Here is a 25,250-nt window from a genome sequence, read left to right as displayed (position 1 = left end):
TCTTTTGATTATAGTGCAAAAGACAACTTCCTGTAAACACTCCTGCTCCTTATTAGAAACTGAAATGAGTCCTCATTCTGTTCCTTGAGTGCATGGAATGGTGGCTTAAACTGGTGGATGTTCACTTGGTCCAGGTTGACAGATAGCTTTATTTACTGGAATAGACTTTTTTTTTTGCACTTTATTTATTATTATTTTTTAATATGAAATTTAATGCCAAATTGGTTTCCATACAACACCCAGTGCTCACACCAACAGGTGCCCTCCTCAATTCCCATCACCCACCCTCCCCACCCTCCCACCCTCCATCGACCCTCAGTTTGTTCTCAGTTTTTAAGAGTCTCTTATGGTTTGGCTCCCTCCCTCTCTAACTTTTTTTTTTCCTTCCCCTCCCCCATGGTCTTCTGTCAAGTTTCTCAGGATCCACATAGGAGTGAAAACATATGGTATCTGTCTTTCTCTGTATGACTTATTTCACTTAGCATAACACTCTCCAGTTCCATCCATGTTGCTACAAATGGCCAGATTTCATTCTTTCTCATTGCCAAGTAGTATTCCATTGTATATATAAACCACATCTTCTTTATCCATTCATCAGCTGATGGACATTTAGGCTCTTTCCATAATTTGGCTATTGTTGAAAGTGCTGCTATAAACATTGGGGTACAAGTGCCCCTATGCATCAGCACTCCTGTATCCCTTGGGTCAATTCCTAGCAGTGCCATTGCTGGGTCATAGGGTAATCTATTTTTAATATTTTGAGGAAACTCCACACTGTTTTCCAGAGTGGCTGCACCAGTTTGCATTCCCACCAGCAATGCAAGAGGGTGGAACAGGCTTTGAGACATTGTCACTAATTGCAGGAGAGTCCTTTCAAATAACTGCATCTTTGCGTCTTTCATTTCCTTCTTTTTTCTCATTCCTTGTACACCTCCTTCCTCCCAAGCCCTTTTTCAAGATAATAGCATTATATCAAATATAAGTTGGGAAAACTTAGCCAAGACATGCTTGTCTTGGGACACCCTCAAGAACACTGACCTACAAGTAGGAACTACAGGGAGGAAGAAGTGTTCATCAGCTTGCTCCAGTGTGACTCCTGCTATAGTGCACCACACATTTTTGTTTATTCATTGATGACATATTTTCTGAGTGCCTTCTTGGTGCCACAAACACCATACTAGGTTCTAGGGACAATACTGAGCCAAAGGGATCATTACTGCTGCCCTCATTTGGGGGAAACCAGCATCAGTTACAAGTTTACATTAATACATGTGTGATAATAAGTTAATATCTTAGTTATGATATAGAGAGGATGAGCTAATATTAGTGTTTAACCCCGTAACAGCTCTGTGATCTCTGGTCTCTGTATTATCTGTCTGCCTTCCTCCCTCCTTCCATCTCTTTCCCCACTCCCCACCTCTTCCTTCTTTGTTAAATGGGGGTTGTTGGGGTGGAAAAATTTTCCTCTATATTTCAAAGGTTCTTCTGGCCGGCCTAAGAGTTAAACTGACACAAGACAGATTAAAGGAGAAAAATAAAATTTAATTTCATACATATGAGAACTCTACATACATGGGAGTTCTCAAAACAGAAAGGTGAACTGAGATATATACACTATCCTGGGCTGAGGAATGGGATAGGCGCTGGGGGTTCCAAAGGAGAGAAGGTCAATGCACCTGGCAATAAGAATAAGCACATGTTTGGTAATTAGATGCTTGCATTGCTGTATGGGGGTCACTCAGATAAATGTTATCCTTGGTAGTAACTCTTATTCTGAGAAAGATCCCCAATTTAAATTCTTTTAGGCAGTTAAGGGAGGGGCAAAATTTTCTCTTGAGCCCACAGGGTTTCCATTGCCTTCAGCTCTAAATAATCCACATGCCAAAGTGGCACATTTGGGGAAGCCTTTTTCTGAACCTCTTTAGGGTGGAGAATATGGCCAACAACACTAAACCCTGTCATCACTATGGTGCTTTATACTCGTAGTTTTTTCTTTTAGTTTTGGAACTCTGGATCCCCCGCAGTGGATGTTATAATCTCCATTTTAAATACTAATAATGGAGTAAGACAACATTGTTATCACTCACCGCCATTGGATGGATGAATAAAGGAAAGCTTGCATTGTGGGGCTTTGGGGGCAGAAATATGTCACAGGCCCTAAATGGAAACAAACCATAGGATTTAGTGGCTGCTAACCTACCTAACTCAGGGACTCTGGATTTACATTTTTTTACAGCAGCAAGAGAAAAATCGCCCCCTTACTCTGAAGAAGTCAGGGCTGGATCTCAAAATCTGTGGTGTGTCCTCCCCAGTGCAAGTCCACCCAGATGGCTGACAAACGATGGATTTCCCCAAATAGCTGCCACACACTTGGTTTCTAAGTCTTCCCAGATACACCCAGTCACGCTTTCTGAACTTTTGAGCAAACACCCTTCCGGGTTCTTCAGCTTTCGGAAAAGCCCCTACGCATAGGCACAGGGGACAGAGGCCCGGGAGTGGGGGTGGGGCGGAGGGGGAGCGCCCCAGCTCTGGGGATTCCTGCGCAGGAGTCTGGCTCGCTGCGAGGCCTCCTGGCTCAGCGCGCCCACCAGCCCTCACCAGCCTGCAACGAGCAAACGTGCTTCGCAGTCCTCTTTTCACCGGCTAAGAGCCAGCTGAATGAGGAGCAGCGCTATTTTTACCTCTCCGGCCGCAATCCTTTATATTAATTTGCAGGAAGGAAATAAATAAAGGATTAGGAAGGAAATGCTTGGCCTTAGGGTCTCCCGGAGAAGGGGGTTGGAATAGGAGGGGGGAGTATTTAAGATCTGGGGTGGTGGGAGAGGCAGGTAGATTTCTCTGGTTGATTGTTTCTCCCAAATCATCTTTGTCTCTGGCCTGGAAACCGCGGTACGCTTCTTTCTTCCCCTCTGGCTAATCTCTTATTGCCAGCCACCCCCCTCTCCCGCCCCCACCTCTGAAGATGCCACCGTCACCTCTGATGCTGCCTGGGATGCTGCATCACTCTGCTGCTTTTTTTCCCTCTCCCTTTTCCTCCACGATAAAGCATGCGCAGTGCGTCCTGTGCCAGGCAATAGCAACGGCATCCGTATCGGCATCAGCATCAGCATCAGGACCCGAAGGCGCGCTCGGGCGCGCTCTCGAGGGCGGGGCGCACGCCCGCGCCGCGCGCCCCCGCGCCGCTCGCTCTCACGCGCCGTCTCAGCATCCTCAGCCCCAGCAGCAGCCCCCGCAGTTGCTGGAGCGGCCGCGCCCGCCGCAGGGAGGGAGGAGCATCTGGGGAGGCTCCAAGTTGGCGGAGCGACTAGGACCCCCGGACTCTTCAGCGGCCGCCCGGGAGGGGCTGAGAGGCGAGCAGGGGAGGGGGCGCCGCCCAGCCCCTAGTCCCGAGCCCCGAGCCCCGGCCCCCTGCCCGCGGCGGCACCATGCGCGCTGAGCCGGCGTGACCGGCTCCGCCCGCAGCCTCCCCGCAGCCCAGCCCGGCGCTCTCGCTGGCCACACCGAGCGGCGCCCGGGAGCTATGAGCCATGAAGCCGCCCGGCAGCAGCTCCCGGCGGCCGCCCCTGGCGGGCTACAGCCTTCCCCGAGCCTCCGGCGGCCCCCGCGGCGGCCCCGCCGGCCCGGCGCCTGCCCGCGCCCTGGCCCGCGCGCCGCCCTGCCGCCTGCTCCTCGTCCTTCTCCTGCTGCCTCCACTCGCCACCTCGTCCCGGCCCCGTGCCTGGGGGGCTGCTGCACCCAGCGGTGGGTATGGCCCCGGTGCCCTTTGCATTGCCTTGCCTGCGGGCCCCTGCAGAGGAAAGCGAAGGGCACGCGGGTCCGTGCGCTCCGGACACGTCCCGGGCCCGGCCTTTCCCAGCCACCCTGCCTGCCTCTCCACCTCTTTCCCAAACCCCTGTTCATTCCAGTTCACTTTTTGAAGTCCGTTTCTGTTGCATTCACTAAAAACCCATTCCAATTACTGTCGGTTCCACTGGAAGGTATTTAGTGGATGCGGGGTCCCTCAGCGATCTGTGTAACTTGGCGGAGGGGAAACCGGTGGACGGTAAATGCAGTGAGGGAGCAAGTTGCTTCTTGGGTGGAGAGCCTGGATGTGAATGCGGGAGGCTGTAATAATGATAGTGGTAATGTGTTGTTTCCTCACATCGCCTGCTGGGTTTATTCACTGCTGTTGGACTTAAGATGGGGGAGGGAAACTTCGGAGAGAGAGACCTTTAGTTTGTAATTCTCAAAATGCTTGTCATTATAATGAACAATTAACATAATATGATATTCAATACGTCGATGATTGGAAATCAGTGGAAGCAGAAAGCTGGCCTTGGCAGGAAAATAAAAGGAATTGGAACGCTGCCAGCATCTGCTTCCCTCTATGGCAGAGAATTTTTGCTCGTCTCAAAGTTTAAAGAAAAAGGAATTGTCTGTTTTGTTTAATGCATCAGTTGACAACCCGTGCCCGTGAATTCAGCACTCCAGTTATCTTAGGAGCATTCTTAGCTCTCCGATGGGATACTCCTAGTCAGAGTCCCATTGAGCTTTCTGTAGACTCAAGGGATGGAGAAGAGGGTCAAAACCTCTGAGCATGTTCATTTAACGTCTTCCTTCAAGTCCATTCCACCCCCCCACCCCGACTCCCCATACTTAGAAGTGTAGATTTGAGACTGGTTAGAAATACACATAAAAAACACTAAGACAATAAATAGTACATTGTCGTATAAGCCTCACTGGCCATTAACCTATCCAGGCCATTTCATTGTTGGGATAACTTGCTTTGCTGTGTCTCTACTTCTTACCTGCTTATAAATAGAAAACTTTGTTTTTGCAATTGATGGAAAAACATTGTAGTACGTATGTATTTATTGGGCATATGTGTGTATTTGTGTATCTTTGTGCACCCCCCCCCCCACCCCAGCTCCGCATTGGAATGAAACTGCAGAAAAAAATTTGGAAGTCCTGGCAGATGAAGACAACACATCGCAACAGAATAGCAGCAATGATACCAGTTACAGGAATGCAATGCAGAAAGAAATCACACTGCCTTCAAGACTCATATATTACATCAACCAAGACTCGGAAAGCCCTTATCATGTTCTTGACACAAAGACGAGACACCAGCAAAAACATAACAAGGTAGGCATGGGTCTGGGTATGTAAAAGTAGCTTCCATGGAGAGTTGTCTTTTGATTTGATTTGCTGCCAGAATCCGATTTCACAAATCTTACTGCAACATTTTATTAGGAAATCAATCAATATTATGATAGAGACTGGAGGAAGTAAACCTGGGATCTACTGGGATAGGATTGCTGTTTGTTTTTTTCTCTCTGACACTAATGTGGAATTTGAATTTCTTATGGCTTTTTAAATCCAATAGCTGAAATGTGGTCCATGTGTCTTTAAGTTGCATTGGACACTGAAGGGTAGTTAAGTGAGTATGTTTATGGTCCTGACTTATTTCTGTGAGGCTTTTTATAAGGGTGCAGTGTTCTACACCCCATGATGAAAACTGCTTTCAGTCTGCAAACAGAAGATTGCTCTATGAGGCTATTTGTCTGCAGAGTCCCTATCACTTTCACATAGAAACTGAGTGTTTAACTTTGATTTTAAACTTCTTTAATTGATCAGAGTAAAAAATACTTTTTTTCTGACATATTTTCAGCAGGTAAACAATTTGGCATTTAAAAAGATTATAGCGAATATATACAAACTGTTTATGTAATATAGAGACCAGTTTTGGCCATCATAGTCCTTCAAGACTTCATCTGCATTCGTTGTGAGTCGTTGCTTTACTTTCCAGTTGGTTCAGAAAGTGACACTGATTTTTAAAAAGGCATTCAACAGAAGATGAGGGGCTTAATGTCCAAAGAGTTTGAAGGATCTTTTTTTCTTGCTTACTGCTCTTTATTTGAGTTAGTAATATTTTGGGTGCCAAGCAGATTTATACAACGGGTTGGTCATCAGTGCCTCCGTTCTTTATCAGGAGCAGAGAATAGAGTTTGTATGTCAGATATTTTACTTTGGACTATACCTGTTCAATTGAGAAAAGCAGTAACTGTCTAACATCTAGTGTTTAAGAAAAGTATCTGTGGTTCATATCATTGTTTTGATTTGTTTTCTAAAACATAGGTAAGTGGTAATGGTATTTATTCCCATTTTACAAATGAGGAGTTAGAAATTTAAGGCTTTTGGGTGATTTTCCGAAGATTGTAAAATGGCTAATATAAACTTCAAGAGGCCTGAACATTTCATTTTTATTATTTTTTACAAGTCAGGTTTCTGAGAAAATGCTTCCTATTCAATACAGAATATTATTGGAGCAGCTAATTTTGTTTCACAGTATTGTGATGTGGCTGTTACCCACCTTGGCTGAGATGAACTCCAGGACTCTGTTCTCACGGCCCTATGACATCTGCTCCTGTGTAACTTAATGGCTTGACTCCTGGATCCTGTCTGCCCATTTGTCTTGTTGATAGGATGAGTGGATGGTGACTTTAAGGAAGACGAATCCAAGGCCCTTTTGAGAAGTGCATTGAGACCCATTTTCTGGCTGTCCTAATTAATGAAACCTTCTGTGGTTGGGTGGTAGGCTCTCGAACTCCGGTGGTAGGCTCTCGAACTCCTGCATAGGGTGTTGGAGGAATAACACACACACACACACACACACACACACACACACACACACACACAAGTTGCCTTAAAGTGTATTTCAAAGAATGCTCAATTCCTCCTGAGCTGAGACTTAAAAATATTTCAGAGGAATATTTTTATAACTCAAGTTTTAAAGGCTATGACTGATGCCTATCTTCTGGTCTAATGTTATGTGGTTGCTTTTTGGGTAGGCCATGGTTTGACTCCTGTATATCTTAATTTTTATGAAAATATGGTTTGTTAAACCTTGTCCTGCCACTCACGTAGATTTCTCACCACGGAACACATACTTGCTGTTGGGGCGCGGTGGTGGGGGTTCTTTTTATCTTAGAAAAAAATGCTTATACAGAAATTATATTTGGAAGCGTTTTTCTCCTTTTCTTATTAGTTCAATTCAACACACACTGGTTGCACATTTTTCCCATGCAAAGGAGTATGCTAAAGATTCAGAGATAAGAGATAAGGGTGCACAGATGGACAAGGCACCGTCTGACCCCCAGGAGACACTAACATGAGATAAGCAAGATTCTAAAAAGTGCCCCCCGCCGCTACAGGTATAAACAGCGTCTTGTGTCGTGAAATTTCCCTTTGTGTTCTGTGATTTCCCTTTTATTTCTGTTTTTAAGCATTTCTGGAACGAGGTGACAAAAAGTGTCCCATAGGTTTCCTGCTGTGTCTTAAGATAACTGACTTGCCAGTAATAGTCATGGGAGACACTTGTCAGTTCAGCTGCTTTACAAATGTTTCAGCAAAGAGAGATTCGATAGAGTTTCATCATCCTTGCTTTTATACAAGAAGTTTTGATTTTAGTATGTGTATTATGTACCTTTTTTTCCTTTCCTGATTTCATTGCACTCAAGCACATTTTAATGAATGCCTTAGAAATGCTGAATCACTGTGCCATTCTCGTGGATCCTCAGACCGGGGGTACAGGTGTATAGGGAAGTTCCCAGAGAGGGGTTGCAAGGCAGAGTTTTACATTTATTTCACAAACATGGAGTGTTGATCAGTCCTTATTACTTTACAACTGTGCAAGTGAAAATGTTATTAACTCTTTCACAATTCACGAGTTTAAAAACAGATGATGCAAAGCACCTCTGTAATAGTAGTGTTTCTGAAAACCTTAAAGTTCTCTTTGTCAGAGATTGTTTAGGAATCTTTTTGTCTCCAGATAAGGTGATGAATAACTTATTGTCCAAACTGTGCCATTTTTGAGAGTGACAGTGGGCACGCTTAATCATCAAGCTAGGATAATAGACATAAACTGAGATGGTCAAGAGCAGATGGGGAATGTGGTCACCTTGGATTGAAATGGTTATATTCCTTGAGTTTTGGTGCTTACCCCAATTCAAGTTTCTTTATAGACAGTTTTATTTTCTGATGAATTAGTGTAAATTTTTCCTTACTAGGAAGTCAGTTTACCACCTTGTAGAAGTTTCAGGGTCTGAAATGGAAACATTTAGTTTTGCTTTGTTACCAAGACTTACCTTTTTTTATTTTTTAATGTTTATTTTTGAGAGAGAGAGAGAGAGAGAGAGAGCTAGCGTGCGCAAGTCGGGGAGGGGCAGAGAGAGTGGGGGTGCAGAGGATCTGAAGCCGGCTCTGTGCTGATAGCAGAGAGCCTGATGTAGGGCTTGAACGCAAACCGCAAGATCATGACCGGAGCCACAGTTGGTCACTTAACTGAGTGAGCCACCCAGGTGCCCCAAGATATTTATAAGCAAAAATGGATGATTACTAAACGCAAGCATTTTATGAACCACTAATGCAATATATTAATTAAATGGACATACATTTAAAAAGAGGGAGAAACAATTTGGATTCATTCATTCACTCACTCATTCATTCATTCATTCTGAGATAATCCTATGAGATCTGTTCCTAAGAAAGTTAATGAGCCTGTAGAAGAGGAAAAATAAATTTCCCTCTACCCTTCTAAGTTCTGGGCTGAGCCACACCCTGCAATAAAAGACAGCTTAACAGGAGGAAAACAAACAGAAGTTTTATAACATGTGTACCTCCTGTATGCATGGGGGAGACCCAGGAAAACTGAGTAACTCTTCAGAATTGCCCAAGTGACTACCTTAGATAATATCTTCAGCTAAAGACAAAAGAAGATGTTGGGGGTGGGTGGGTGGGGATCCAGTTGTGGGAAGCTATCAGGAAAAACACAGTAAGTGGTGAGAGAAGACTCTGCTTTCTCCATTGATGAGAGTTTCTAGATGCTTAGAATCATTGTCTTCCAGAGAGAGAGAGAGAGAGAGAGAGAGAGAGAGAGAGAGAGAGACACCCTTACAAATGGAGAGTTCTTATAAAATGGAAACCACTCTTACAGAAGGGTAACTTGTGCTCTGGTTTTCAGAACTTCTCCTGTGTCTGCTGTTTCTTAGAAATAATCAGACTAAAATAGTTCTTATGTCAAAGAAGTATATTTAGGATGGTGTATTCTTTCCCTTTTAGACCTTTTCGCGGAACTTTCCTTTAGTAACAAATTACTTACCCTGTATCCTGCTCCCTTGGGATTCTTTTCTCTTCCTGTTGGGAAGGGATGGAAGAGGTACACTATGTATAGCACAGAGTCTAGGGAAAAGAAATGTCACCTCCTTTGACTTCAGTTGGCCTGCACACAGCTCAGTCTTTTGTTACCTTCCCTATTGTGGGGAGCCAGAGCTGGTGTGTGGAATTAAGAATACGCAGAATGAGGGGGCACAAGCCACCCACACAGGGTTGACAGGTAGGTCCCCAAGCACCTGAGCAGTCCTCCGTCCCAAGTCACAATGAGCAGGACATAGACAGCAGAGAGAGCAGCAAGCACCTGTTACTTATGAGGCATTTGGGGCCGAGGTCACTAAGTTTTCAAGGGCTTAACTCCTAAATGCTAATTCTATTTTATTTTTTATTTTTAAAAATGTTTATTTATTTATTTTGAGAGAAAGAGCATGAGCAGGGGAGGGGCAGAGAGGGGGAGACACCATCCCAAGCAGGCTCTGTGCTGTCAGCACAGAGCCTGATGCAGGGCTCAGTCCCATGAACCGTGAGATCATGATCTGGGCCGAAATCCACATTTGGACATTTAACCTACTGAGACACCCAGGTGCCCCCTAAGTGGTTATTTTAAAAGGTGCCCTGGGAAAACCAAAGTGGGAACTGAGAGTGGGAATCCTGAACTCAAGTTCTTATCTAAATGTCCAGACTCTGGGTGTGAGCAGGGTTATCAGGCTATAAAATGCTTAGGCAGCAGCTCAGAAACAACAACAAAAAAGTTGTTTTTCTCATCACAATTGACCCTGTGCTGCTTAGGAATTAATCTTTAGGAAAAATTTTAGGCACTGCCAGGATGGTGGAGATATTAAAAGGCACGGGCAGAGTTTTGGTCACGTAACCCATGAACATTGGAACAAAGCAAAATGTCAGTAGACACGTGACAGTTTGAAATCCTGTCCGTAACCATTCCCTTCTCTTGTTGAGATCCAGCCAAGAAAATAAAGCCCTTGAATAAGGTTAAGGTATTTGTTTGGTAAAACGCTTGGGTGAGGGTATGAAACACTTGTACCTGTTGGGCCATCTTTTGTAAGTTTCCCAGAATTTGTCCAGAATTACTGATATACATGCAGCAGGTGATTCCGTTTACAGCGCGTATACCTCCTTCCTCGGCCAATAAGTAATCTGAAGCTAAACGGTTATACAAAACCACCTCTGCTAAAGAATCGTGTTGTTGTTGCATTAACAACGAAGTCTTGGTGGGGCGCCTGGGTGGCTCAGTCGCTTAAGCATCCGACTTTGGCTCAGGTCATGATCTCACGGTGCATGGGTTCGAGCCCCGCGTCGGGCTCTGTGCTGACAGCTCAGAGCCTGGAACCTGCTTTGGATTCTGTGTCTCCCTCTCTCCCTCTGGCCCCTCCCCTGCCCTCACTCTGTCTCTGTCTCTGTCTCTGTCAAAGATAAATAAATAAACATTAAAAAACTTCTTTAAAAAGACTCGGGTTTGGTGTAACAGCCCAATGTATTCAGCCAGAGTTGCTGGCCGGTGGGTGTGTGCCTTAATAATTTGCTTCTGGGTGCCTGATTCAGCAGTGCCTTGTCCAGTCCCTATGAGATAGTAGCAGGCCTGCACCTGACGTAATGGGTATGAACCCTGCACACTGTTGATGTGAGGGAGGCAGGAAGACAGACTGAGGGTTCTGCTTAGTGGTTTGTGAGGGTAGTCCTGGGGAGACCATAGTACACGTATATAGACAGACAGGATTTCCCAGGGGCCAGCAGGGATGCAGATGTATTGGAGGTTGAGGGAAGAACCAAGACCATGGGGACTGTGCTCCTTGGGACAAAGTGCAGGTCGCATTCATCCGTGTGGTGTTGGTGCCTGGGGCAGATATGGAGGATTGTAAAGGGCACATGCGGACAGACTCCTGCAGGTGCCACATGCTGTCTCGCAAAGTGTCCGGCATGGGAGCAGTTGAGCACCACGGAGAGCTGCGGGCAAGCTGCAGGGACCGGTTGAGTGCCTTCTGTTGGGCGAATGGGGGCCGAGTCAATAAATCAGCTGAGTAGAAACTTGGGAAATAGCCTTTGCTGAGCTCAGTAACATGCCCAGCAGTTACAGCAGCCCCCCAAAATGAGCTTGATTTCTGTCCATTGTGTAAATATATTAAGACTATATTGGAGGGCTTGAACAGGAGCTCTGAGTAGTGGCTTTGTGGGAGGGTCCCCCCCAGGGTGGTGTAGAGAGGTGACCCTGTAACTGTGGTCCTTCCAGTGGGTGTAGAAGGGGATGCTGCGGTGGTGGAAGGATCTGCAGTCAGGAAGGGGTCCTCTCAATGGAAGTTAAATTCACTGAGTCCCAGGAGGATGCATAATGTGGGCCAATCTAATGGGTGTGGGGAAGGCAGGCAACCGAGTGAAGTGTTTAAAAGGGCTCCCATAAGGGGGCGCCTGGGTGGCGCAGTCGGTTAAGCGTCCGACTTCAGCCAGGTCACGATCTTGCGGTCCGTGAGTCCGTGAGTTCGAGCCCCGCGTCAGGCTCTGGCCTGATGGCTCGGAGCCTGGAGCCTGTTTCCGATTCTGTGTCTCCCTCTCTCTCTGCCCCTCCCCTGCTCATGCTGTGTCTCTCTCTGTCCCAAAAATAAATAAAAAACGTTGAAAAAAAAAAATTAAAAAAAAAAAAAAAAAAAAAAAAAAAAAGGGCTCCCATAAGGTTGTGAGATGGATGCATACCTTGGCCTTCCCAAACTCATAGGCTCAGCAGAGAGCAGCTTGGCAGCCAGAGTCCCACCCCACACCTGAGCAGCCAGCATTGTGGTAAGCAAGAGGTAAACACGTTGTTAACTGCAAAATACCCCCCAAGGGGGTCATCACTAGGGAGTTTAGATAAACAGGTGTTCAGTTCCTCAACCAAGTCTGCTGTGTCTTTTCTGGGTGTCATCTCTGCCATAGCGGAAGGTTGCAGAGGCGGTGTTTGGGATGAGGTTGTGTCCCATGACATTGTGGGCTTGGGTGTTGTCATCTCCAGCGTTGCCACCGGTGGAGGGAGCCATCCCAGAGAGAGGGGTGGCTCTCTCAGGTAGTTACCCAGGAGGGGAACTGAGGGATCAAGGGGTCTAATAAGGTTGCAGAGATTTGGGGTGCCCAGATTAAGGTTTGCTTGAGCCATCAAGAGCACTTACTAGTATCACAAATTCTCAGTAAGTCTGAGGGGTCGTTGGGTGCACCTTGTAAATAATTAGGCAGTACCCTTCTCCAAGGAGGTCTCCATCCATAAGTAGTAAGGGTTGGAGGCACATGTGTAGCTTGGTTTAAAGGAAACTTAGTTATATGGTCCCAACAATTTAATGTTTGGTTCTCTATTACCAGAGATGAGTCTGAACTACATAAGCCTGTCAGCCAATTAGGGTTGAAATCAGGGCAATGTAATGGCCAGTACCCAGAGGTCAGGATATCTGTGAACATGTAAGCAGGGCTGGTGGCCTTTAAGCTAACATCCATACCTGGTGGCTTTTGGGTGCCACACCTCTAAGGGCTGACTTCCAACACGTGCTGTCCTTCCATGCTGGGATGCAATTGTGAGTGAGTGCTTTATGGTCCGGCGACTTTGTAGTGTTGCTTCTCTGGGTTGAGGAGAAGCCCTATGACCCGGAGGGCACTCAAGGCCCAGAGTAAGGCCAGCAGCAGTGAGCATCTATATTTTATAGTTTTGCACCTCCCCACTGACTGCCCCATGTGAAGATTTATTAAGGGGTTGTTGTGGGTCAACAGTTCATTGGTAGCCTCCTCCAAAGCGGGGTAGGGCCAAATGGTGTAATCGTATCGCCATGCTGTCATCTCCTCATGCTGGTGTCAACCAGCCTGAGTGCCTCTCCCTCCCCCCCTTTTAGAGCTCCACGCCATCCCTTTAGTGGGTCTTGGTGCAATTATTTCCACCTCCTTTGGGGAGGTATGGTTAGGAGAAAGCAGCCCTCCACTAAAGCCACCTTACCTTGGAATCTCAGGCGGAATTTGCCTGTCAAGCAGGTAAGTGTGCTCCAACAGCAGCACAGTGGGTCGATGTTCTTATGGGCCAGGACTAACTATGACCAGGGGGTCATAGCCCCCTTGCCCCTGATTGGGTTGCCAAGGAGTTTTGGAAGGTGAGATGGCCAACATTTTAAGTCTGTGACGGGACTCAGAACTGTTGGGAAAAATGTAGGTAATATTGTCCTCTAAGCTGAAGACATCAAATTCCCCCATGATCACAGTCACAGGCAGCATGGCCTGGTGAGCCCAGTTGGTATGATGATCATGCTGGCCGTATGGCCTAGAGTTTAAAGTGGTAAGTGGCCTGGCAGCCAGAAAGTCCATTTAGGAGTCCAATTACTACTCTGTAACTTAAGGGGCAACTTGGGAGATGAAAGTACCACTGGATACCCTGTAGGAGAGCCCAGTGCGGTGTTATATGGGCAATAAAATGAGATCCTTGATCTGTGTCAGTGGTGTCTGGAGGGCCAAATGGGGACAGGACGTACTTAGAAAAGAAAGAGATTACCTGCCACCTCTACAGAGAGGTGTAGCAAGCAATAGGCCAGTAGAACTATCCATAATTGTCAAGTGGATAGTGCCTGCTGACAGAGGGAATGGCCCTATGAAACTGACCCCCAGAGGCGAAGAGAGTGGTCCTCTTCCAGAACTGCAGCATGACAGGGCAGTGTGCAGTCTGTGGTTTAGGAGCATAATTTGCCATTCAGAACAAGCAGAATGCCCTCTGGTGGGCCCAGGTCATTATGGCAGCAGCTCCCCCATGACCTGAAGAGATAAGGGACCCTTTGGCCAGGGAATAAGGAGCATGGAAGTGGTGACTAAGGTCAGAATGGTGGAGCCAACAATTGATTGATGCATGTGTGTGTGTGGGGAGGGGGGGGGGGCGGGGAGAGGGGCTGTAGTTTGGTGATGGCAGGTGGAGCAGGTGGAGCCGGTGGACTCACTGGTAAAGAGTTGGTGGCTGAGCTCCAACTGGTAGTGACCTAGCCAGGGCATCCACCTTTCAGTTAAAGACAGCCCCTGGAGCTTGAATGTGCTGGAGCTTTGAATGTGCTAAAACGTGGGTAACCTTAATTATGACTAGTGCCTGGCCAATGTCCCTTCAAAATGGGACACCCCCAATGGGATGGCCTTGAGTGGGAAAATTGTCCTGCTGCCATTGGCCTGATCAAAACTCTAGTCCATTAGCAACCTCCCACGAGTCAGTAAAAATATGGACAAGAGGCTTGTCATGGGCAATGGCACTCTGCACAGCCATTTGTACTGCTACAAGCTCAGCGAGCTGAGTTGACCCGACTGGCCATCTTTGGTAAGTGTGGTGCTGCTGGCAGGATAGTATGTTGTCGTTCTCCAGAAGGCTCCACTGGGTACAGTGGTGGTGCTGCCATCGGGGAAATACACAGACTCCCCTTCTCATTCCATCAGCTCTTCCCAGGGGTTATCCCAGGTCACCAGGGACTAAGGCAGTGAACACACTGTCCATCAGTTCTTCAAGGGGACCGAGAGGACTGAGGAATGGGGAAGTCACATCCTCCTGTAATTTGGAAAGACCTGTCACATCAGGTTTAATCTGTTTCTGAAGGAACCATTCCCGTTTTAGCAGAGAGGCATTTATAGCTGTGTGAGCCTCCATTGGGAGGCATCCCTTGTCCATGTCATAATGGTAATGTGGGTATAAAGGACAACAGGCTCCATTCCCACAAAAGCCTCTGTTTCTTTCCTTTGTTTTTTAATTTAATTTTTTAAAATTTACATCCAAATTAGTTAGCATATAGTGCAACAATGACTTCAGGATAGATTCCTTAATGACCCTTACCCATTTAGCCCATCCCCCTTCCTATAACCCCTCCCATAACCCTCTGTTTCTTCCCCATATTTAAGAGTCTCTTAATGTTTTGTCCCCCTCCCTGTTTTTATCTTATTTTTTCTCCCTTCCCTTATGTTCATCTGTTTTGTCTCTTAAAGTCCTCATATGAGTGAAGTCATATGATTTTTGTCTTTCTCTGACTAATTTCGCTTAGCATAATACCCTCCAGTTCCATCCATGTAGTTGCAAATGGCAAGATTTCATTCTTTTTGATTGCCGAGTAATACTCCATTGTGTATATACATACCACATCTTCTTTATCCATTCATCCATCAATGGACATTTGGGCTCTTTCCATACTTTGGCTATTGTTGATAGTGCTGCTGTAAACATTGGGGTGCATGTGCCCCTTTGAAACAACACACCTATATCCCTTGGATAAATACCTAGTAGTGCAATTTCTGGGTCGTAGGGTAGTTCTATTTTTAGTTTTTTGAGGAACCTCCATACTGTTTTCCAGAGTGGCTGCACCAGCTTGCATTCCCACCAACAATGCAAAAGAGAGCCTTTTTTTCCTCATCCTCATCAACATCTGTTGTTGCCTGAGTTGTTAACGTTAGCCATTCTGACAGGTGTTAGGTGGTATCTCATTATGGTTTGATTTGTATTTCCCTGATGGTGAGTGAGGTTGAGCATTTTTTCATGTGTCGGTTGGCCATCTGGATGTCTTCTTTGGGAAGTGTCTATTCATGTCTTTTGCCCATTTCTTCACTGGATTATTTTTTTGGGGGGTGTTGAGTTTGATAAGTTCTTTATAGATTTTGGATACTAACCTTTTATCTGATATGTCATTTGCAAATATCTTCTCCCATTCTGTTGGTTGCCTTTTAGTTTTGCTGATTGTTTCCTTCGCTGTGCAGAAGCTTTTTATTTTGATGAGTCCCAACAGTTCATTTTTGCTTTTGTTTCCCTTGCCTCCAGAGACGTGTTGAGTAAGAAGTTGCTCGGCCAAGATCAAAGAGGTTTTTGCCTGCTTTCTCCTCAAGGATTTTGATGGCTTCTTGTCTTACATTTAGGTCTTTTATCCATTTTGAGTTTATTTTTGTGTATGGTGTAAGAAAGTGGTCCAGGTTCATTCTTCTGCATGTTGCTGTCCAGTTTTCCCAGCACCACTTACTGAAGAGACTGTCTTTATTCCATTGGATATTCTTTCCTGCTTTGTCAAAGATTAGTTGGCCCTACTTTTGTGTGTCCATTTCTGGGTTCTCTATTCTGTTCCATTGATCTGAGTGTCTGTTCTTGTGCCAGTGCCATACTGTCTTGGTGATTACAGCTTTGTAGTATAGCTTGACATCCGGGATTGTGATGCCTCCTGCTTTGTTTTTCTTTTTTAAGATTTCTTTGGTTATTCGGGGTCTTTTCTGGTTCCATACAAATTTTAGGATTGTTTGTTCTAGCTCTATGAAGAATGCTTATGTTTAGGAGTTGCATTGAATATGTAGATTGCTTTGGGTAGTATTGACATTTTAACAATATTTGTTCTTCCTATCTAGGAACATGGAATCTTTTTCCATTTTTTTTGTGTCTTCTTCAATTTCTTTCATAAGCTTTCTATAGTTTTCAGTGTATAGATTTTTCACCTCTTTGGTTAGATTTATTCCTAGGTATTTTATGGTTTTTGGTACAATTGTAAATGGGATTGATTCCTTGATTTCTCTTTCTGTTGCTTCATTGTTGGTGAATAGGAATGCAACCGATTTCTGTGCATTAATTTTATAACCTGCAACTTTGCTGAATCAGTTCTAGCAGTTTTTTGGTGGAATCTTTTGGGTTTTCCGTATAGAGTATCATGTCATCTGTGAAGAGTGAAAGTTTGACCTCCTCCTGGCCGATTTGGATGCCTTTTATTTCTTTGTGTTGTCTGATTGCTGAGGCTAAGATTCCAATACTATGTTGAATAACAGTGGCGAGATTGGACATCCCTGTCTTCTTCCTGACCTTAGGGGGAAAACTCACAGTTTTTCCCTGTTGAGGATGATATTAGCGTTGGGTCGTTCATATATGGCTTTTATGATCTCGAGGTATGATCCTTCTGTCCCTCCTTTCTTGAGGGTTTTTATCAAGAAAGGATGCTATATTTTGTCCAGTGCTTTCTCTGCATCTATTGAGAGGATCATATGGTTCTTGTCCTTTCTTTTTTTGATGTGATGAATCACATTAATTGTTTTGTGGATATTGAACCAGTCCTGCATCCCAGCTATAAAATCCCACTTGGTCGTGGTGAATAATTTTTTTAGTGTATTGTTGGATCTGGTTGGCTAATATCTTGTTGAGGATTTTCACATCCATGTTCATCAGGGAAATTGGTCTATAGTTCTTTTTAGTGGGGTCTCTGTCTGGTTTGAAATCAAGGTAATGCTGGCCTCATGGAAAGAGTTTCAAAGTTTTCCTTCCATTTCTATTTTTTGGAACAGCTCAACAGAATAGGTGTTAACTCTTCCTTAAATGTTTGGTAGAATTCCCCTGGAAAGCCATCTGGCCCTGGACTGTTGTTTTTTGGGAGATTTTTGATTACTAATTTGATTTCTTTACTGGCTATGGGTCTGTTCAAATTTTCTATTTTTTCGTGTTTCAGTTTTGGTAGTGTATATGTTTCTAGGAATTTGTCCATTTCTTCCAGATTGCCCATTTTATTGGCATATAATTGCTCATAATATTCTCTTATTATTGTTTTTGTTTCTGCTGTGTTGGTTGTGATCTCTCCTCTTTCATTCTTGATTTTACTTATTTGGGTCCTTTCCTTTTTCTTTTTGATCAAACTGCCTAGTGGTTTATCAATTTTGTTAATTCTTTCAAAGGACCAGATTCTGGTTTCATTGATCTGTTCTACTGTTTTTTTGGTTTCGATAACATTGATTTCTGCTCTAACCTTTATTATTTCCTGTCTTCTGCTGGTTTTGTTTTATTTGCTGTTCTTTTTCCAGCTCTTTAAGGCATAAGGTTAGGTTGTGTGTCTGAGATCTTTCTTCCTTCTTTAGGAAGGCCTGGATTGCTATATACTTTCCTCTTATGACCGCCTTTGCTGCGTCCCAGAGGTTTTGGGTTGTGGTGTTATCATTTTCATTGGCTTCCATATACTTTTTAATTTCCTCTTTAACTTCTTGGTTGGCCCATTCATTCCTTAGTAGGATGTTCTTTAGTCTCCAAGTATTTGTTACCTTTCCAAATTTTTTCTTGTGGTTGATTTCGAGTTTCATAGTGTTGTGGTCTGAAAGTATGCATGGTATGATCTCGATCTTTTTGTATTTACTGAGGGCTGATTTGTGTCCCAGTATGTGGTCTATTCTGGAGAACATTCCATGGGCACTGGAGAAGAATGTATATTCTGCTGCTTTAGGATGAAACATTCTGAATATATCTGTTAAGTCCATCTGGTCCAGTGTGTCATTCAAAGCCATTGTTTCCTTGTTGATTTTTTTGATTAGATGATCTGTCCATTGCTGTGAGTGGGGTGTTGAAGTCTCCTACTATTATGGTATTACTATCAATGAGTTTCTTTATGTTTGTGATTAATTGATTTATATATTTGGGTGCTTCCACATTTGGTGCATAAATATTTACAATTGTTAGGTCTTCTTGGTGGATAGACCGCTTAATTATGATATAATGCCCTTCTTCATCTCTTGATACAGTATTTATTTTAAAATCTAGATTGTCTGATATAAGTGTGGCTACTCTGGCTTTCTTTTGGCGACCATTAGTGTGATAGATGGTTCCCCATCCCCTTACTGCCAATCTGAAGGTGTCTTTAGGTCTAAAGTGGGTCTCTTGTAAACAGCATATAGATGGATCTTGTTTTCTTATTCATTCTGTTACCCTATGTCTTTTGATTGGAACATTTAGTCCATTGACATTTAGAGTGAGTACTGAAAGATATCAATTTATTGCCATTCTGTTGCTTGTAGAGTTGGAGTTTCTGGTGGTGTTCTCTGGTCCTTCCTAATCTTTGTTGCTTTTGGTATTTATTTATTTATTTGTTTATTTATTTATTCATCTTTTCTCCCCTCAGAGAGTCCACCTTAAAATTTCTTGCAGGGCTAGTTTAGTGGTCACAAACTCCTTTAATTTTTATTTGTCTGGAAAACTTTTTATCTCTCCTTCTATTTTGAATGACAGCCTTGCTGGATAAAGAGTTCTTGGCTGCATATTTTCTGATTCAGCACATTGAGTATATCCTGCCACTCCTTTCTGGGCTGCCAAGTTTCTGTGGGTAGGTCTGCTGCAAACCTGATCTGTCTTCCCTTGTAGGTTAAGGACTTTTTTTCCCTTGCTGCTTTCATGATTCTCTCCTTGGAAGGCCTCTGTTTCTATCAAAGCCCAACAAGCAGCCAGAATTTGATGTTCTAAGGGGGTGTAGTGGGTAGCTGTGGAAGGCAGCCATAAGGTGCAGAAGCCTGTAAGGCAGCCAGGAGGAGCTGTGTTTAGTTCATAGACTCCAAGGTGCATAGTCCATGGTGGCCAGTGCCTCAACCCAGGAGGAGGAGCTGTGGGGATCTGGGGGTCAACTGATGAATTGATCTTTGTGCCAGCGGTAAGGCTGTTGTTGAGTCTCTCCCCAGTAAATGTGGGGGATTTGCATGTAACTGCATAAATGGGTTTAAGAATGATGTGTTGTCTCCAAAATAGGATAAGACACGTTGGACTTGCCATAGTATGATGGAGAGCTGAGGAGTTACTAACTCACATTTAACCACAAAGGAAATTTCTCGGCATTTAGAGGACCAGTTAGTACTCAAAAATTAAACAGTTGTGGCTTGTCCTTGAATTTTATGTGGGGCAGTAGCCTACCCTCTATGGTGTGGGTGGGTCACCAGCTGTGTTGGGGCCTCTCCCACCCCATCCTCCGAGGGGCCCTACATTAAAATGTCATCATTATAACACCAGGTGGTGCAAGTGACACTGTGAGGGTATTCAGGTCTTGCTGGCCAAGACTATGGGCAATAGCCAGCTGTTAAGATAGCTCATAGGCAGCCAGGTGAAGGTATTTTGGGTGCCTTCAAACGTGAAGGTGAAATGCCATTGGGACTCCTCAGTGACTGATACTGAACACAACGTATTAGCTAGATCCATCATGGCAAAGTAGTGCCCTGGAGCCCTCTGGATGTCCTCAGTTAACTGGAAAATGTTGAGAATGGGAGCCTGAGCTCTCATAACAGGGGGCGCCTGAGCATTTAAATTTCAGTAGTTGGCTGTAAGACACCACTCATTAGTAGTGGGCTTTAATATCAGCGAGATGGGAGAATTGAAAGGAGAAATGGTGTGTTTAATGACTTCCTCCTTTAATAAATCTTGAATTATAGACTGCTGTCCCTCTGTCCCCGTCACAAGAGATATTTGGGGGGCATTTAACATCTTAATTGGGAGCTAGCAGTCATATGGACTCCGGTATACAGCTCCCACTAGAAAGATCAAGAATTTGGGTTTGTTCCAGATGGCACAATGGCATGTCAAGGCAACCACACCTATAACAGGAAAGGGTAGGGCCAAAGGGGCCATCACCATTAAAAGATTTTTCATAAATATTGTTCCAGTAGTGACATCCAATAGAAAACGAATACCTTGTACTATCCTGTTACTCCTTGTCCCTGGCTTATGTTTGGAGGGATTCCTGAGCAGCACTATAATTTGGGCTCCAATGTCAATGAAAGTGGTAAAATGTCTGGTATGTGTGTCATAATGGATAATTAGGGAAGTCCCCAGAGGAGGGACAAGTTCAGGGTGCCTAGGGCAGGGGCATTGGCAGCCCCTCTCAGAGATGAGGGTATGGGACTCTGGATCCTGCCACTGGGCCTGGAGCGTTCTGAGGGGCGATGGCATCTGCCCTCATTGGGGTTTGTAGGGGACGGCCGACAGTCCTTTGAAGTGCCCTCAGTGCCTGAGCAAAGGCTTCTAACTTATTTTTGGGCTGTGCAGAGATTAAATCATCAGGGATTGTGATTGGTGATCTCTGGAGTAGAGTGGCCAATACAGTGAGGCCTGATGGTCATCTCAAGAGGGAGGGGGATGGGTCAAGGCACTACCTGTCAGTGAGGACTGAAAAGAGTCCCAGGAACCCCCAAATCCCCTAGAGCTCCTCCATTGGTTTCCTGGCTGAGGGAGCAGTGGGTTCTGTTCACCTTTACTAGCAAACACGTTTTTGGCTTCAGGAAAATTCTTTTTCATGTCTTGCTACAGCACTGAAGCAGTCTAAAGCCTGTTGTATTGTGTCTGACAGTTCTGTGAGTTGTAATAGCATGTTCTTATGCCTGGGGCGGGGGGGTTGCCGTTTAAGAAGAACTTAGATTATGGCCCTAAGGGCATCTCCTCTGGGTTGGAAATGGTCAGGGAGCCTGTGAGACCATGATACTCAGCAAAATGATATACCCATCAAACCATCCCAATTTGACATAAGAGGAGGTGCGCTTCCTCTAGAGTTGCCTACTGGTAGTGACCCTAAACTTGGTGATAACACAACAGGCAGATGGGCCCCATGCCAAACTATAAAAATCCAAGTGAGGAGAGGCAGTGTCTTCCTCCTTATTCCTGTGGACTCTGGAGGTGTGGGGTGGTCTCTTCCTCAGAACCCATCCCCCCTTTTTTTTGTTTCATTTGTGTCTCCTCTCCTAGTGGCTTAATGCATTTGGGAGTGCCCCTGCTGTGGTGAAAAATCTGGGGGTTCTTTAAGATGTCTCTAAGGGCCCTCACTACTTTGGGATTTTTAAACAAATTATGAATTTTGGGGTCTTTGACCACTCTAGCCAGCTGGTGCATCTCAGCTGCTGTAGGCAAAAGCTTGAGGCCAGTTCCAAAGACTCATAAGAGCCAATCAGTGCCCTTCTTCTCCTTCCTTTGGACAAAATTTTCTAGAAAATGTTTCATTTGTATCATGGTATAGTTAGGTGTCTCTGTTTTTCATTCATGCTGATTGTCATTCAATATTTTGGCATGATGGGTAATAACAGGGGACACCTGGGACAGAGGTTATTTTTTCCCCTGGCTCATAGGCTGCTGCCTCCTTTGCTAGGGTATCCCAGTCAACTTCCAAGGAGTTGGGGTCCACCTCCACTAGTGAAATGTTAGGCAGTGTACCGGGGAAAGCCCCCAAGCCCCAAGAAAGTAGCATTAGTGATTAGGCATATATGTATGCCACTGTGCTAAGTAAAACCTAAGCCATTTGAGCAGGGGTCTTACAAGAATCTGACCTCTTCTGGGAACTTGGGAGGGGCTGGTACCAGATGCTTGGGAGCCCTACTTAATTGAGAATTTGTTTTGCTGCACCATGGCAGGCATGGGACTTCTGGTGTCCCAGGGAGTTGGGGACAATCTGTGACAGCAGCCAGGAATGCAGCAATGTAGAAGAAGCTTGCCTTGATAGTGTTTGCTCACCCGGGTGCCATGATGCCCCTGGTAGAGATGTCACGGGATAGGGCTGGTTTCCCAAGCTCGGCACGTGGTCCTGATTACTGATGCACTGGGCCCAGCAGCCTGCCTCCCCTTTTGGCACTGACCTAGGGAAACTCTCCTTAGTTCCTAGGACCTGATAGCTGGAGCCCCTGGTCCCTGCCTGAAGGATCATCCTTAGTTATCTCACCTTGGCTCAATGCTGAACTTTTGCGTATAATCATAGCCCAACATCTCCAGACCCAACACACAGTGGGGTCTCGTTTAGAGACTAATGGGAAACCCATCCACCTCAGACTGAGTTCTGCTGGTTGTCCTCTGTGGCAGAGTCTGACCTTGCACAGCACTCTCAATTTAGGGTGGGGACTCGAGACAGTACCTGGCAGGAGCAATACATAGCTGCACAAAGCAACTCCACAGACCACTAGTGGGTAATGGTTCCTTCCTAGGGAGACTGAGCAGTCTGGGAGAGGAAGTTCATAAGCCATTTGCGGCTCAGAGTAATCGTATGGGATACAAACTCTGCCCATATTCCGTCCTCATTGCCAGTTGGGAATCCTACACTCGAGCCCTTATCTGAATGTCTGGACTCTGGGTGGGAGCAGGGTTCTTATGCTGTAAAAAGTCTAGCAGCAGTTCAGAGAAACAAAAGTTGTTCTCCTTATCAGATCTACTCTCCACCACCCCAGATTGAAGAGAGAGAAGAGAGATGTTTAAATGAGTTTAGATCATGATGATCGTTATTACATCCCACTCTAATGCAGAACAAGGCTGGTTCCACATTTCCTCACCATCCAGAAGCCAGCTGCTCCCTTGTGCTTGGTGTGGGACAGCAGAATGAGTTACAGGGTCCTTTCTCAGAATTCGTACAGCGGTGACCATTAGGTTATATGATATTACAAACTTTTGTGCTGGCCTCACCGTTCTGTCCCGGTTTTCCAGGTGTTCCTAAGCAGTTATTACAAAATCGTAGTATATAAAATTCAGGCTTGTAATGGTTTTGTATGTAATTCCTGGCATGTTGTAGGCTGTCACTAAATAGCTGTTGAATGAATTGAGGATTGGACACTCATATGATAGAAAGAGTACAGTGCTTTCTGTGAAATTTCATGTTATAATCGAATTGGCATTCAAAAGATCCTCATGTTACTGTTGAGAATTTTTGGCATAGTGACATATCAGTAGGAGAGATAATTTTGATCTTGAGTTTTTAGTGCTGGATAAATCACACTCGCTATATGTTTACATTACCTAAAATAGTGAAATCATCTATATCAACAGTTCTTAGATCATCCCTATCACTGTCACCCATTATTAACCATTAATGTGGATAATCAAGAGCTGACCACGTGGTAGTTTTTGTTATTGCTGTGGGTTAGTTCTCAATGGTGGAATAAGAGGTGTATCCACTCATGGTTTCCAATAAATCAGATTTACATCTGTTAGACATTCAGTTCTGCTTGGTTCAGCAAACATTTATTGAGTAACTCTTTTCTTTTTTTAATGTTTATTTATTTATTTTTGAGAGAGAGAAAGAGAGAGCCAGCAAGCAAGCACAAGCAGGGGAGGGGCAGAGAGAGAGGGAGAGAATCTTAAGCAGGCTCTGCACCGTTAGCGCAGAACCTGACGCAGGGCTCATACCCATGAATCGGGAGATGATAACCTGAGCCAAAACCAAGAGTCGGATGTTTAATTGACTGAGACACCACAGTGCCCCTTGAGTACCTGTTAGGGATCAGGCACCGTGCTAGACTCTGAAAGAAGTGGCAAAGAGTAACGCCCAGTCCCTACCATTGCTCATAATTGAATGGGCATCAGAAACAAGGCAGTTGGTGGTGAGTCGTTCGTGTCAGTGCGGTTGCCAGTTGTAAGAACAAAAATCTGTGGGCACCCAGGAAAGTCCAAGAAAACCTCATGGAGGAAGAAACAATTGAGCTGGCCCTAAGGAGCAGTTAGGAGGTAAGTTTTCAGGAGGTGGAGAGGGGGTGGAAGGTGGAGGGTGAAGGACACCTACAGAGTCAGCAGGCAAAGGCTCTGGCCTGTTTGGAGGCAGTGGGGAGTTTGGTGCGGTGGGTGTAAGAAGGGGAAACCGGGGCGCCTGGGTGGCTCAGTTGGTTAAGCATTGGACTTTGGCTCAGGTCATGATCTCGCAGTCTGTGAGTTCGAGCCCCGTGTCAGGCTCTGTGCTGATGGCTCAGAGCCTGGAGCCTGCTTCAGATTCTATGTGTCCCTCTCTCTCTGCCCTTCCCCGCTCATGCTCTGTCTCTCTCTGTCTCAAAAATAAATAAAAACATTTAAATAAAAAAAAAAGAAGGGGAAACCCAAGTGTGGGAAATTCAAAATCATTAGGCATTAGTGTTATGTTTGTAGTCAATTAAAAAGAAACTCACTAATTCCTCTAAAAACCCAGTAATGTACATGCTTATAGATGTGGCAGTATTTATTTCCTTCACAGTGAAATAAATAAACTTATTTATTTATTAAAAATCAGGTGCAAATGTATTTACTTATGAGAAGACAAATCACAAGTTAACAATTTTGTGTGTGTGTGTGTTTCTTCCAGTTGTTTTCAACTGTTTTTTTTTTCTTTTTCTTTTTTTTTTTTTTCTTTTTTTGCAGTTGAGATCTATAGTTAGTGTCTTTGTAAAGAACAAACAGCTAGTCAGTAGCAGACAGAGCCAGGATTTGAACCCATGTCTTATCCTTCACAAAGCACATGCAGGAGAGAGACTAGGGTCCATGGGAGTGGTCAGTGGTGAGTGTGAAAGTCAAGGGGTTTGGATATTCCAACTGAGATGGTGAAGCCCTGTGAAGTCAGGAGGTGAGCACGTTGTCGGTGGAATGTTGATTGAGT

At 44.8% G+C, this 25,250-nt stretch overlaps 1 protein-coding gene across 7 annotated transcripts in view; it reads left to right on the top strand.

The window, feature by feature from the left end:
* The first annotated feature begins 3,173 nt into the window (after positions 1-3,173).
* Positions 3,174-25,250, top strand: part of ADAM23 (ADAM metallopeptidase domain 23) — a 202,991-nt gene continuing 180,914 nt past the window's right edge. For 2 of the 7 annotated variants that reach the window (XM_053905584.1, XM_019446240.2), the window contains exons 1-2: positions 3,174-3,741; positions 4,907-5,124. In XM_053905584.1, the coding sequence (XP_053761559.1) occupies positions 3,528-3,741; positions 4,907-5,124 (432 nt within the window). In that variant the 5' untranslated portion in view covers positions 3,174-3,527. The remainder of the gene's footprint in view (positions 3,742-4,906; positions 5,125-25,250) is intronic. The other 5 variants (XM_053905593.1, XM_053905597.1, XM_019446243.2 and 2 more) reach the window with 3 other exon arrangements.

The sequence above is a fragment of the Panthera pardus genome, unplaced genomic scaffold, assembly GCF_024362965.1.
Source record: "Panthera pardus isolate Hobbes unplaced genomic scaffold, ASM2436296v1 HiC_scaffold_10, whole genome shotgun sequence".
Taxonomy (NCBI): domain Eukaryota; kingdom Metazoa; phylum Chordata; class Mammalia; order Carnivora; family Felidae; genus Panthera; species Panthera pardus.
The sequence above is the reverse complement of the archived record's forward strand: the minus strand, read 5'-3'. Positions and strand labels throughout refer to the sequence as shown.